The sequence below is a fragment of the Callithrix jacchus genome, chromosome 19, assembly GCF_049354715.1.
Source record: "Callithrix jacchus isolate 240 chromosome 19, calJac240_pri, whole genome shotgun sequence".
Lineage (NCBI taxonomy): Eukaryota > Metazoa > Chordata > Mammalia > Primates > Cebidae > Callithrix > Callithrix jacchus.
Genome location: NC_133520.1, coordinates 25,165,001 through 25,180,783, shown reverse-complemented (window position 1 = coordinate 25,180,783; position 15,783 = coordinate 25,165,001). Strand labels below are relative to the sequence as shown.

The 15,783-nt window shown below is 34.4% G+C and overlaps 1 protein-coding gene across 11 annotated transcripts in view; it reads right to left on the bottom strand.

Annotated features, from left to right (window-relative positions):
• Positions 1-15,783, bottom strand: part of NEK7 (NIMA related kinase 7) — a 151,703-nt gene that overhangs the window by 50,247 nt on the left and 85,673 nt on the right. For all 11 annotated transcript variants that reach the window (XM_054248271.2, XM_017966515.4, XM_054248269.2 and 8 more), the window contains 2 exons: positions 4,360-4,422; positions 2,763-2,873 (listed from right to left, as the gene is read on the bottom strand). In XM_054248271.2, coding sequence (XP_054104246.1) covers positions 2,763-2,873; positions 4,360-4,422 — 174 coding nt within the window. The remainder of the gene's footprint in view (positions 1-2,762; positions 2,874-4,359; positions 4,423-15,783) is intronic.

Here is a 15,783-nt window from a genome sequence, read left to right as displayed (position 1 = left end):
GATAGGAATTAGGATTTCTGAAAATACAGGCAGAAAAAGGACAGAGAACTCAGGTGGAGGGGCACAGAACAATCCCTCCAATCTAACAAGAATATGGTAACAGGAGAGAAGGAGGGGAGAACAGCAACAGACACAAGTAGGTCTATCGGGTTTAGTCATGGGAAAGTGAGGGTGCTCCTGTCTGGTGACTTCTATTTACTCTGTAAAACTGGAAGAATGAAGTCAATTTCGAAGAGTAGAAAAGGGTATTCTGTGATCCAAGGAGGCTAGAAAAAGAGTAGTGATCAGAGGTGTAAATGGAATAAAGAAAATGTAAATACTTATCAGATATCATACATGAATACAGGAATAGATGATGGGTATGTGTACATACATTTGTACATATGTCTTTAAAAAGTATATATATAAACATACTATATTACTTAACCAACATAATAACCCTGTACTACAGGTATTACTGATCCAATTTTATTGATGTGGAAACTGGCTCAATCATTAAGATTAAATAACTTGATCAAGATTATATAGGACCACTGATTAAAATCCTTTAACTGCCATCAGAATTCACCATTGTAGTTTCAGATGTCCTGTTATAATTATCCGTTATAACTCACACTTTTGTTTATATAACCTATTAAACGGCAGGTATATAGTTTTATATTAGTGTTTGTCAAATGCCTATTTCTCCCACTAGACAATGAGTTCCAAAAGGCAATAAACCATGTACGTGGCACACAGTAAAATGTCTAATAAATGAAAAAATAAAATATAAAGCTATTTTTTTTAAAGCTACCAATTGGTATTAACTATTGAAGGGAATAATCTGGCAATAGCTTTAATGTTTTAAAATGTGCATACTCTTACTCAGTGATATTATTTATATGAATCTATATGGTAGAAATAGACAATAGAGTACGTATAGATATAGTTGTACTGATGCATATAAGGCTTTGTACTTGAGATTTCTCTGTAAGAATAAAGAATGAAAACAATCCAATTATTAACAAAGCAAAAATAAAATAAATTGTGATTATTTATTGTCTGAGAAAGAATGCATAATTAGTATAGATTTTTATATTTAAATGTATATAAAGATAGCAAGTAGAGTTGGGAAGGTTTTATGAACATAAAGGTTAGAGGTTATTTCTGGGACATGGGAATGAAGGAGAAAAAGGAACAACCATATAAATAAAATTGGGTCGGTAATATCTGTCATATAGTGTTATTATGATGGTTAAGTACTATAATATGTAGTATGTTTACATATATTTTTAAAGACATATGTACTAATGTATGTACACATATCCATCCATCTATCTGTGCCTATCTACCCAGGAAAACAGCCATTATCTACAGTAAACAACCCAGGAAGCCAGCATGCTGTAATCTAGACTTGCAGGAAGCCAGACTGCTATCTCTAGTGACAATCTAGGAAGCTAAACATTAACGTCTATAATGATTGATTAATAACTGACAGCTTCCCTAATTTTGTCACTTCTTCTAAGTAGGGCCAACCAGAGAAAGCCAAGTATGAACTTCTAACCAATCACAAAGATGCCCTATTTCTAGTCAGCTGGTCTATGGCTTCTCCATGCCAGCATCCTTCCATCAGGGTATCCCCAAAGGCTTCCCTTTTCTTCCCTCTCTAAATCTTTCATTCCTTTGCCTGCTTTTAATTCTCTGCCGAGATGCAGGTGATGATTGGCTGACTCCCTTGCTACAGCAAGCTTGAATAAATAGCCTTTGTTTTTCTCATTCAGTTATTCTCTGTTTCTAGATGGTTCAACTTCTCTTGCATAGTAACAGAAGTTTAGTTAGATGCATTGTTGGCTGAATGAAGAGTTTATTTTCCAGCCTTCCTTGCAGCTGGATAGGTACATGAGACTACGTTCTGGCCAAGGGAATGAAGCTGAAAATGTTGTGTGGCTCACAGCATTCAGGAATGTGCTTTAAGAGAAAGCCTGAATGTACTCTTTGTCCCTTGAAGCCTAGTGTGACTTAATAAGCTAGAAATAGGCTGGATTGCTAAAGTAATTTTGATAGAGCAGAGCTACCATACTGGCCCAACTTTTATGTGACAGAGAAGAAAGAACAATAAACAATAATAATGGCAGCAACAGCTACATTTACATAGCCTTACAATGTGTGAGGCATTCTTCTAAGTTCTTAATAAATGTTAATTCAACCATTACAACAATCTTGTGAAATAGGTTCTATTATTATTGTGTTTTTTTAGAAAATAACAGGTTTCTATTAATTGCAGCTGAACTTAAAGCCAATTAATATGCCCTTAGAAAAGAAAGTTAAATAACTTTTATGTGGCCAAGGTAGGGGTTGATATCCAAGGTCTGACTGCAAATCCCACTTTCTTTGATGGATCCCTCCCAGAAATAGGTCAGGCTGCTCTAGAATCGCTTTCTACCTCTTTTACTCATGTCCAGAGACATAGGATCAAGCAGGGTCTGCTCAGAGAATCAAACAGCAAAAGTGTAACTTGACTTACAGAAGACAAGTATCTTGGCCTCTTTCCAAGTTGGTTTTGGGGTTGAGATTTTTAAGCTGACCAGTGTTTAAATATCACCAAGTAAACCAGTTTCAGAATTACGATCACTAACCATCTACTATTTATTACATATCTACCAGATAAGCCCTACAATGAGGTCTTTAGTTTAAAACACCTAATATCCCTATATACAGTTTAATAGACAATTCTATTAGGAAAAAAAACAAAACCAAAACGTTAACATTTTTTAAAAACTTACCTTTATCATTCTGGATAGGTCGCCAGCATCTGCCAGTTCCAACACTATGTTTAGTTCATTATCTTCAATGAATGAGGCGTAATATTTTATTACATTTGGATGGTTGAGTTGCTGAGAAAATAAAACAGGCATCAGAAGGTTTTTTTCCTAGAATCACTTACAGTTTTGCAACTTAAGAACAAACTTAACTGCATTTTTTAAATTACAGAAATCTGAACATGACAGTATATTTTTCTTTAGTGAATTTTGAAACAAATATGACAATTATTAAAAGTAAACCCCAGGTATAAATTAATTTTATCTTAATATTCTTTATTAGGAATAATATATTTTATACTTAAATCTTAATTCAAAAGTACTGCTATGCCCAATAAGCATATCAACAGATGCAAGAAGTAAATGACAAAATTAGGTCACCAACTGCTAAAAATTACATCCTTCAAAATTAGAACTTTCATTTAGGAACACTCAATGATAAATAAAGTATCTCTTTTTACTCCCACTTTGAAGTTACGGCTGGTCCTAGAATAACTCCAGCTAGTAGACAAAACACAGTTGGTATCTACTATACTATATCTAACTATTGCTTTTATATTAGATAAGTATACAAGACTTATTTATGTGAGCCAATTCATAAAATCATCCCTAAGAAAAATTTTACCTTGTAGAAATATAGGTATCAGTCCCTACTCATTTACAATCTTTTTGTTCAATCTTTGAACACATTAATACAAGATGAATTGTTTCTCAGAGAAATTATGTAGGAAGTACGGGTAACTTTCTCCTACTTAAAGTCTTCTCCCCAGATTTCCTATGATGACATGCTATTTCTACAGCAAAAGTTTATACATATTTAAGCCAGCTACTTCATGTGCCAGGAAATAACTACAATTAACAAAACAGTCAGAAAACAGTTTATTTTGACCTTACTCTTTTCCTTTCTGCATAAATCTGGTTCATCTTAGGCACTAACACAAATGGACAGCATAAAAAAATAACCAAGCCCTAGCTACAAGCTAAAAATATAACACAAGCCACAGCATTTCTCAAAAGAAACTTCACTAGAAAAGAATCGGTGCAAAAATAACTGAAATCTCAGTCATATTCTCAGTGGATGAAAAACTAAAAAGCTAATTCCTGGCATACTCTTTATATGCATTCTTTGTAAATCTGGAAAAAGGTTTTAAAATATTAGAAGATGCATGTGAACCATTTGGATTAGTCCACATTCTCAATATAATACATGTGGAGATAATACGAATTTGTATTTATTTTACTTAACCTTTGGAATATGTCCTGTTGGGGTGGTCAAGAAAAAAAAATCTTCAGTGTTTTATGCCCATTTTATCTATTTCCTAGTTTGAAATGAGAAAAAAAAAGCTGATCCTACCAAATGTTCTGATTACACTGTTTAACAATAAATCCAAAAAATAACTATACTCTTCAATATACTGAGATTCAACCTTACATAATATTAGCTGAAATCAATATAGTGTAAGCCTTAAAAATCTTTTTGTGTTTAAGTGTGATGTTTTAGTAAATCACTTTTATCACCATGTCCAGTTATGTTCAAAACAGTCAACAGTTCATTATTTACCTTAAGAAGATCTATTTCTTTGATACAATCGGCACGTGCTTTGGCATCCATTAAATCAAATATCTAAAAATAGAACCCAGAATTATTTAATAAAATGATAACCTATGGTTCAAGCTATCATGTAAATGCATTTTTAATACTCTACATGTAATTATATGTACACTAAGGAATTTTCTGATTAGCTTTTAGTTATTATGGAGGTCTATAGGCTTATTATGTTACCAACAATGCTTACACCTTTGGCAGTCAATATTTAAAAACGGATAAAGAGAATTTAGATAACCCTGAGTAGGTCTTAAGTTCCAATAAACAAAATTAAAGTCATGATTATTAAGATGATAAAGTAATAGCTAATATGTTGAGCAATTAATATATGCTAGATATACTGCACAACCTAATGAGGATGATAATAGTGGTATTCCCATTTTACAGAAGAAGAGAAGCTTTAGAAATCTAAAAGACTGACAAAAGGTCACACAGCTAATCAACAGAGCAAGCGGAATTCATTCTTATCCAACTAGAACCCAAGCACTGAACCATTAATCTGTTCCATCAGATCACGTCTAAAAGGTCTGAAGTATGCATTCTTGACAAGGGTGGTATCATTCCAAGGGGGTGAAAAATGGTCCTTTGAGGAGAAGGGTGACAAAGTTTTACTCTATTAAGTACAAAGCATAGATACACATACAGTACTGCAAATAAATAGATATACTTTATTTGTGGTATTAAAATTTCATGGGTGGAGGTAATTAAGAAAACATGTCTAAAAAGGCAGCTTGGGGAAAAGATAATGAAGAAAAGTTTGAAAAACATTAACTACTGTCAGAAACATAAAAATAAATAATACAATCAAAAAGATATTTCACGTGTCTCTGAAAACACAAATCTCTCAATGTTCTAAGTGTGTGGAAAATAACATTTAAAAAACAATATCTTAGAGACTGCACAAAACCAAAACAAAACAAAAAACTAAGTCAATACTGCAAGCTGATTAAAACCCTGGTTACATAATAAAGAAAGAAATTAATGACATTTTTAGTAATCAGCTTGATCAAGTCTTCCTGATTCAGCCAGCCAACATTCTGGGAAAAGAAAGTACAATGTGAAAGGAGTGACAGAATCCAAGTCTTTTTAATTAGAGAAGTAGTTAATAGACACCTACCAGAGAGGGTTGGCCTCTTTACGTATGATGCTTTAAACTTCCTTGCAATCTTATAAAATAGGTGGCAAAGGTCCCAATGTCAAGATGAGGATTAAGGCTCAAAAAGATTAGATAATATGCTTATGATCATAAAACTAGTAAGGGGCAGAATTAGGACTTGAAGCCACGTTGTTCTAGCTCCAGTCAGTGTTTTCACAATTAGCCAGGCTGTTACAAAGTCTAATGCATACGCAACTATCTAATAAGTATTAAAATACATGTGTGTGCAAAGTGTAGTATTAGAAACCTACAGAAGGAATTCTTCTCATGTAGGGAGGGGGTAACATTAGAGGTGAACCTTGAAAGAATTCTAGGAATCTGCCAGCCAGAAACAAAAGATATCTAATGCATAAAAGTAAATAAAGATTAAGAGTATATAATTACAGCTTCTAAGAGGCAACTTTTTCTAGGTATCATTCTTAATATCCAAAGATACAGGAAGTTCTAATTTTTTCTAAATTAAAAAAAAATGAAGATATTAGATAAGATTATAAAACAAAAATACAGTCCATAAACTCGCTGCCTTAAAGAATTTTAGCTTTGCTCAGTCCCTTCCATTTCTTGTAAAAATACATGTGCTTTTTACATAGTGAAAATAACAGTATATAAAATTATATATATGCTTTTTCACTAACATTATATCAAAATAGTTTCCTATTTTGGTTCTACTACTTCTAATGAAAACTTCAAACATCAAATTTACATTCTGCAACTTTTAATGTAAAATAGTGGAGCACTGCATATTGTTAAGGTTTGAAAAAATATAAAGCCTTACCTTAGTTAATGGTTTACAAAAAGAGACAGACTAGATTACATCAAAGTCTCTCCCACTTAATCAAAAAACAGAAGAAGAACTATGTATGCTGGTACGTATATGAAAAATACTAACTTCTCTTTTCTTCATTAGCAGTCAATCTAACCATGTCAGCCACAGAGAACTCAGGTTAACTACCATGATTTCAGAATGGAATGCAATGAAACAACGGCAAGGAAAGGAAAAGGGGGGGAAAAAAGGGAAGGACTAACAGTGGCAAATCACTATCACAAAGTTTGCATAAATTATCTAATGAGGTATGTTTTGGCACACATTAAGCTGCTGTATACATCAAACTTTGACAAAACGGGCTAATAGGTTAGATATAAATGGACACCAATAGCATGGGTTAAAAAAATACCAGTACTAAAGAACAAACCATATGACTCCATTAATGGAAAGAAGAAAAAACCTTGCCGAAATTCTCTCGAAGAGCATCATACTTTTACTCTACACATAAATGATTAATATGAATAACCGGATCCTGAGTACTGACAAGCTGAAACTGTTCATGTCCATGCTTTCTACATATAAAAATCCATGCTGAATGCCATGTTACTATCACATTTTATTACAGATACAAATAAGAAAACCACGTTGCAGTCCTTTAAGATGCACAGCGTCAGATGCAGAATGCAGACTGCAACACAGAAAATTAACATGCAGCTTGTAAGTGCTACCTGTAACAAGTGATGTAAGAACGCTAACGGGGGTGAGTATGGCTGACTGGTGCGGCTCTCACTAAGTGATTTATATAAGCAGGAATGCACTAATGCTCTTCAGGAAAAAAATATATATGTATAAAAATAAGTAAAATCAAAAGTTATTGAGTTAAAGGAATAGGCTTTACTTTAGCAATTTCACATAGAAATGCCATTCATTCCCCAAAAGGGATTACTATATCACATGTTAAACCATAAAACAAACACTAATGGAAATCGAAAAATTTGAACTTGATGTTATAGGTATGAAACACACACACACAGACTTCCTGCACTTTAAAATCAAAATGGCATGACAAATAACTGACTCTTGACACATCATGAATGCTGATGCCATTGTCAGGAAATGCTAGTTACAAGGAATTTGAGATAACTCAAAGATACGCGGGAAAGCACAAAATTGTGTCCCAGATCTTGATGGAATTCCTGGCATTTTGTTTGTTTGTTTTAGAAGACAGAGAAAAGATAATGCCCATACAGTACCAGTAATTAAAATGAAGAAACTCACAAACTTGGAGATATATATAGATATAATCTTTCAGTAATCAATGTCTCTATGATGTGGAACAGTTTTTAAAAACAACAGAGGGTAAGTGAGATGAGAATGAATAATATGTGTAAGAGTTTTCGGAAACCATAACGAGATATAAAATATCAAGACAGGAACATGCTACAGAGAAAATCTTTAATTCAAGTTATAAAAATTAATTTACAATTACAAACTGACTAATTTGTTTTCTTTTTATTGTATTTTAGGTTCCGGGGTACATGTGCAGATCATGCAGGATTGTTGCATAGGTACATACATGGCAAGGTGGTTTGCTGCCTTCCTCCCCCCCTCACCTGTATCTGATATTTTTCTCCACGTTAGCCCTCCCCACCCCTGCTGTCCCTCCCCTAGTCCCCCTCAACTGACCGCAGTGTGTGCTGCTCCCCTCCCTGTGTCCACGTGTTCTAATTTTCAACACATACCTATGTGTGATACCATGCGATGTTATTTTCTGTTCTTGTGTCAGTTTGCTGAGAATGATGGTTTCCAGATTCATCCATGTCCCTATGAAGGACATGAACTCACCGTTTTTTATGGCTGCATAGCATTCCATGGTGTATAAGTGCCACATTTCCTTTATCCAGTCTATTGCTGATGGACATTTGGGTTGGTTCCAGGTCTTTGCTATTGTTAACAGTGCCGCAATTGACTTTTATTTTTAACTGAATTTTCAATAATATCAAAAGGAACTCCTCAAACTCAGGGAGAAATAAGCATTGTTGGCACATCTAAAGCAAAACTGAATTCTGAGCCAAATACATTTACAAATACATTTAACTCAAAATTCAGAAGTCTCTTATCTTTCTTTTTCTCTTAGCCAGCAAGTCAAGACAAAAATAAATACTGAATCTTTAGATTAAGTCATTCCCAGACAAAGATTCAAAGCTGTCTGGTGATTTTATGAGCAAGAAAAAGCAATATGTCTTGGGTGAAAATATGGAATTGTAAGAATATCTTACATATAATATATACAAACAAGTCTTCAGGAGGTATCATTTTCATTCAGCTCTACCAAAGTTTCTTCAGGTTTTTAAACTCATACTTGGTAAGAGCAAGAGATGAGCTGTGGTTAGGCAAATAATGACTGACACATTCTTGGTAGTCTCTGAATCATTTTAAAGGTTTTCTTTTGTCACCTTAAAACTTTGCCAAAATTACTCACAGCTAATGAAACTGAAAAGGTTAACACCAGATTTCTTAAAAAGAAAACAGAACCCTTCAAGTAACTTAACGGAAATGCCCTTAAAAAGACATGTCAAATTGTTAGAAGACCATTTAAAATGCAGAAAAGTACTTAAAATTATATAGTAAGCAAGTCTGACAAACCCAGTATATCTCATTTTAAATAAACGTTACATATATGGAAATGTTAACGAAATACCTCCTGGCCCTCACCAATTTACAGAGCCTGAACAAAGAACTAGCACCAAGTGCCTAAAATGAGTAGCTCTGTCGTCCATGAGACAGGTCTGCATTCCTTCTCCTTCTGATCTCGCCCTGGATGATGCCACTGTTATTCATACTGTTCTTGCCTCTCTGAACCCGGTAGTATAATGATGCTTCTGTCTCTGTATTCACATTGTCCAGCTGCTGCACAGATATTCCTCAACCTTTGCTGGTAGGGAAGAAAAGAAGAAAGGGAGCCCTAAATCTCTCCTCCACATAAGAAGTATTTTTGCTATCAGCCTGCAAATTTCTGATTCTCTTCTTGGCTGACTGGTAGGCAAAGACTTTCCCTTTCAGAGCCTATCACTTTTATTTGAAGGGGGAGAAGATGGATAAGGGGGTTAGAAAATCTGTAGCAGAAGGGCCGTGGCCTCTCTATATAGATATCGCAATCACTGAACCAAGTAATCTCCAAGTAATTAAAGCCTCTACCACTAGCCCTTCCCTGTCTAAATCCAAAGGCATTCTAACCGGTGTCTCCACTGGTTTCTGCTGCGGTAGGGAAGGGGACAGAATTTAAGCAAGGTGAGTTCATGAAGAGCCAGAAACTTTGTACCTAGTTTTATAATCCAGTTTCTGTCAACCTCCTCCATCATCCTAAGGTATCAACATGTCTGAACTAGTAATTAAAAGATCAGGGCTCAATTTCTTTCTTGCAGATTCCTTACATCTCTGGCAAACGATGATATGAAGCTGGATATCTGTCTGAATCACTAGAAAAAAATCTTGGTTTCCAAAGGGATGCCTTTTAACCCATAGGCCAGGATATGCTAGTCTAACTTCCAGTCCATCAGTAAGCTCTGTTCAATGGATTTCCTTAAAATTAGAAAATCAGAAAAATTATTATAAATTCATCTTTTATTCTGATTTGTGAGAACTTGTAGCACAGCAAAACTTAGTCAGGGCTGAGGCTACAGATTAAAGAACCACTCTACAGAAGTACACTGGAAGCCATGAGTTAGGATATGGGTATAGGAGAAGCAAAAAAAAAAACTTTATCTTAACTGTGAGAAATATGACAAAAGACTAGAGTAGAAAAAGGAGGAATAATTGAGGGAAATACAAAAAGGACATCTAGAGAGGTAGGAGAATCAAGATGGTGCAATCACAGAAAATAGGAGAGGCAAGTTTTAAGAGTGCTATGGGTACTAAAGCAACAGATTCTATAGAGATAGGAGTAGAAAGCGAATGGATGAATAATGATTCTTAACCACTGTTAGTATTATTTTAAATAACAGTAATATTTGACATTGTTATTGTTTACTGAATACAATAATATGTTCTATGCTAATAATAGTGGTCTGGGCAATCTTAAAAAAAAAATCAGACTTCATCACTCACTTGTATAAACCCCTTTAGGCCATTCATACCTTTATAACAACATATAACATTTAAATTACATATAAACCTCTCTCTACGGCCTACAAACAAAACTCTCAAAAATCTGATTCCCATCTAGTTCTGTAACCCCATGCTACTTCTCTCTCTCACTCCATTCACTAAGATCACAAGGATTGGCTCTTAGTATACTTTAAATCCGTCCTATTGTTGAGAGCCTCTCTATTTGCCTTTTTTTTTTTTTTTTTTTTTTTTTTTTTGAGACAATCTCACTTTGTCGCCAAGCTGGAGTGCAGTGGCATGATCTCGGCTCACTGCAACCTCCGCTTCCAAGGTTCAAGTGTTTCTCCGGCCTCAGCCTCCCAAGTGGCTGGGATTATAGGTATGTGCCACCATGTCTGGCTAATTTTTGTATTTTTAGTAGAGATGGGGTGTCACCATGTTGGCCAGGATGGTCTCAATCTCTTGACCTACTGACCCGCCCACCTCAGCCTCCCAAAGTGCTGGGATTACAGGTGTGAGGCACCACGCCTGGCTCTATAGCTAGAACCTTCCTATCACTACTCTTCAGTTGACTGACTCCTTATCCTCCACCTCAGCTTAAATTTCACATCCTCAGAGAGACCTTTGCTGCACACTCTAAAATGCTCTCCTCCATCTAGTTTGTCTCTAATACCACAGCATGGTCATTTCCATTTTGCCTATAATTATTTGGTTGTCTATTTCCCCCACAAACATGTTGGATTTAATTATTGTGTCCCTAGTGTCAAGTACAGTGTCTGCCATATAGTAGATCCTCAATAAACATTAAATGAACATAATAAAAATCTTCAACAGAGAATATAAAAAGTTGCTTCAGTTATATTTATCCATGTAGCACGGCAACTAGAGGAGTTTATAATTAAAAATTTTTTAATGAACTCATACAGTCAAAATATGCATTATCATACTAATAACCCTAAGGTACCAAACAATGAAAAAGAAAAGAAACTCTGGAACATCCAAAAAGGACAAAGGACTAAATTATTTCAGTGATAGCCACTTTATTATTTAAACACTTCAACATTAGTAATTTATTTATGCCATATAGGAGGATTCATTATAACCCCAAAATGTTAAACACTCAACAAAATTGGAAATTCTCTGTTTCTTATATGTTTAGAAATGCTTAAAAAAGATTGCAAGTACAAGTAACTAAAATTAAAAAGATTTAATTTTTAAGATAAAAGCCTATTCTACCTTGACAAGTAAAAACTAACATTAATTTACTAAATTCTTCTGTAATTTTTAAAAATATCATTTATGAATTATACTTACAAATGCTTAGTTTTCATTTATTCAAATAACAATTGAGAAATTGAAGGGACATCTATAGAGACTAAATGATGAAGCTCATAAAAGCTGTGAGGTAAATTTATTAACCACACTGAAGACTGAAAAAGGGACTGAACATAGAGCCACAGACGTTACGAATATGTTAAAATCACTGTATGTATTATGGGAGCACTCTCATTGTTCACAAATTTCTGATCATATATAATCCTAATTCCTAATTATATGCAAACATGCAGAATCTAAAATCTAAAATTAACATGGGTAAAGAAAGTATCTTATTAATAAAAGTTAAAAAGTTACTTTCTTGAAAAATGCTTTAAAGCAACTAGCAAACATAAGTAAATAAAAGGAAAGCATTCAACATAAAAGAATACTTTGCGGAAGACTTTTTGAAATCACCTGAATAAAAAGGTTAATCTGTACAATATTGTCACTTTATGTTTATTTGTATAAATACTTAAAGTATGTTTTTTAGCTTTTCTTTTTAAAAATATTTTCACTGACAATGTCTGCCACACAGTAAAATAGTGTTATCTGGAAACACAGTTAAGAGTAAACAAATAGAAATTAAACATCAATGAACAAAGGATCAAAATACCTCATGTATTATTTAAAAATGAGAGTTACAACTAAGAACTAAGAAACATTGAGACCCAAAATTTTACATTACTATAACACTATGTCAGATTGATAAAATAAAAACCAACTTTAATCCTATAGCTCTAATCAATGAGCAAAATATAATAAAATAGAGATTGCATATACCATATCAAAACAAGTTTTTGATAATCTTCCAACACAAAGAACTTAATTTTTGAGACCCAGCTCACAAACTCTGTGAAGCCTCTTTCCTAAGCTCCTCCTCATACCTGTTCTCAAGGCTGCTCCTATCACAGTGCCTATCTCATTATTTTAGCGGTTTCTTTGTTGTACCCCCACCACAATCACGAGTCCCATTATGTTTACCCTAATCTTCCAAAAGCCTTACACACTGACCAATAAACACTAGGTGATCAATAAATACCAGAGAAATGAATTCAACGATCAGCAGGAATAGAAGCACTGAAGGAGGCAAGAGAGAAAAGCAAAGTTGGTGCAGGGAATTTAAAAACTGTTCTATTAGTTAAGGCACCATCTTATTTTTTTCTAAATGAACCATGATGGAATGCAGGAAAATTTTCCAAAAGATTGCTTAATGTGGCCGTTTACTGTAGGGTCTCAGATCCCTTTATAATCTCCAGAAAGTAACATGCCTTTAGCTCACACACTCGTCTTTCCAACACAGGTTACAGGCAAACCTGCAGGAAAAGTGGCCAGAGTTAAGCACATACTTTGTTAAAGGCCCTGAATAAGTAAACTAAATGGAGTGGCATAAAGTAGGGAAGGGCCTTGAAAACTAAGCTGAGGATTCTGGATGGTATCTCATTAAAAATTTGTAAGCAGAGAAATGAATAATAAAATCAGTACTTTAGCTTATGAACTCAACTAAAGTATCCAAGAAGGAGTCTAGTGGACCTGGGAATAGTAATGCAGTTCTTGTGAGACAAGTAATATAGCCTTAAAATAACAAGTTGCATGAGGAAATTCAGTATTTGATTCTTTAGGATTTTTTAAAGAGTTGAGTTAGCATTCTTCAAAAAGGAAAAGCATTGGTCAGCAATATTTTTTAAATATTTTTATTTTAAGCTGCAGAGATTACTTATTAAAAAGAAAGAACCATGGGTTTCCTTGTTCAGTACAAGTATAATACATCACAAGAATCAATAATATGTCTAAAATGTAAATATATTTCTCCTTACAAAGGTTTAAGGCATTGCTCCCTAATAAATAAGCTAAGAGTATCTTCATAATATCATTTCTCTCTTCTATGAAGCAATTAGGTTTAAACTAGAAGATGTCACAATATCAACACTAAAGCAAAAAAGAATGGGATAATCCAAAATCAACTTTAACTTCCTATTTTGAGGTTTATCACAGTGAAAAACAGAGGCATCTACAGGGTAACACAAAATTAATACTGATTGGAAATAAAACTGTGCAAATGAACTCACATGTATCAAACTTCCAATCAGTAGAAAGAAAAATGCAGGCAAGAACTCTTTTCTTCCTCCCTCCATCCCTTCTTCCATTCTTTCTTTCTGCCCTTCTTTCTTTCTATTTCTAACGACAAGGTTCCACAATGTAAAAAATAATCACTAGAGACAGAATTGAGCCCTCTTTTCCACACTCAGAATCAGAGAAGGAATCCAAGAATCCCCAGAGACTTCCAAATGGATCTCAATCCATCCATCCTCCCATTGTGATGACCTGTGGCAGATTAGCAGCTATGTTCTCTCCAGTCTATTCTGCATGTTGAGCCTGTAATTTTATTTTTAAAATAATGGATTTTGAAGAGTGTTACCCTACTTCAGAGTCCACAGTGCATCCTTGATTGCCTACAGTTCAAATTCCTCTGCCAGGCTCCAAAGCTCACCACCATCTGGGCTCATATTTACAGCCAGGCTTAAGTTCCAATTCCACCAATTCCAGCAGCTCAAACTGACATCTCCATTCTGTGAACTCTTATGTAAATCAGGAACCCATGCCACAGGGTTTAACATTAAATTGTTCTAGATAGACTCTTTTTCCCCTGGAGGGCAAGAATAGTACCACTAGTTTCTTTTTTATTTCCCTGGGTCCTCAGAGATCATAGTAGAAATTTAATACATTTTTAAAAATGAATCAAAGAGTTCTTTTGTAAGGGAATAATTGTTCCAAAAGTAATCTCTTTCACAAACACTAATAACTACATTCCATATTGTGTTTTCTTAAGTTTTGAATGGCATATTAAAACAGAGAAGACTGCAATTCTTATATGCTGCTGGTGAAAACGTACACCGGTACAACTTTGGAAAACAACTTGGCATTAACTTGCGGTACACATGCTTCCCCTGTGGCTCATCATTTCCATTCTTAAGCACAAACAAGAGAGAAATTCTTGTATGTGTATACTAGGAAAGGCACAAGAATATCAGAGAAGCATTGTTTGTAATAGCAAGTAACTGCAAACAACTTCAACAACAATCAACAAGAACAACTGAATATTATACAGCAGCAAAAAGGATAAACTACAGCACATGCACCACTAATTGCTCAAACATGATGCTATGTGAAAAAAGCAAGCTCTGAGTGCGTGTGTGTGTGTGTGTGTAATGCTTATATAAAACATGCTTCAATTATGTAAAATTCAAAAAAATGCAAAAGTAAATAGACTTTATTTTAGAAATTCATACCAATGTAGGAAAAACCATAAAGAAAAACAAGGGAATGATAAACATTAAATCCAGGATATGATTATCTCTGAGGGAAGGAAGTGGCAGACACACATCGAAATATTTTTAATGTTTACCTCTTAAGTTGGCTTGTGGATAGGGAGGTATTGTTTCTCACATATACCAGATAAAACCTTTTACGAATCATCAATATTTCATTTTTAAATGTAAATTAAACAGTTCATCTCTACACTGGCTGTCACAAGTATACTAATCAGCTTAAGAAATTTAAAAAAATACAGAAACATTGAGATTTCACAGGTCTCTGCAGAGAAAAGATAGCAGAGCTGCAAAGCAGGATGGGCTACAGCAGGCGTGAAGAATCACTATTACCCTAATTAAAAGAGGGAAGTAAAAGTACATGATTTACTGTGTGATTTATTGTTTGATGTCATATACACTCAAAGGCAGAAAGACAAGTACTTTCTAGGCCAGAGGATCTCATTAGGTCAGTGAAACATTCAGGGCTCTGGCAAGTGAGCATTCCAGCGTAGCTCAGTGGGACTGCAACTCCAGGGTTAGGGCAGGACTTGGAAAGAGGAGCTGGAGCAAGATAAATGAATTTGAGAAGACAAAAAGGGATCTGGATTAGGGAGCAAAGCTGATTCCAGAAGGACACAAATACAATAAGAGATTTTAAAGTTGGGTATCAATGTTCTAATTTTATCTGCCTCATTTTTTTTATTTCTAAGTTCACATCATTTTCC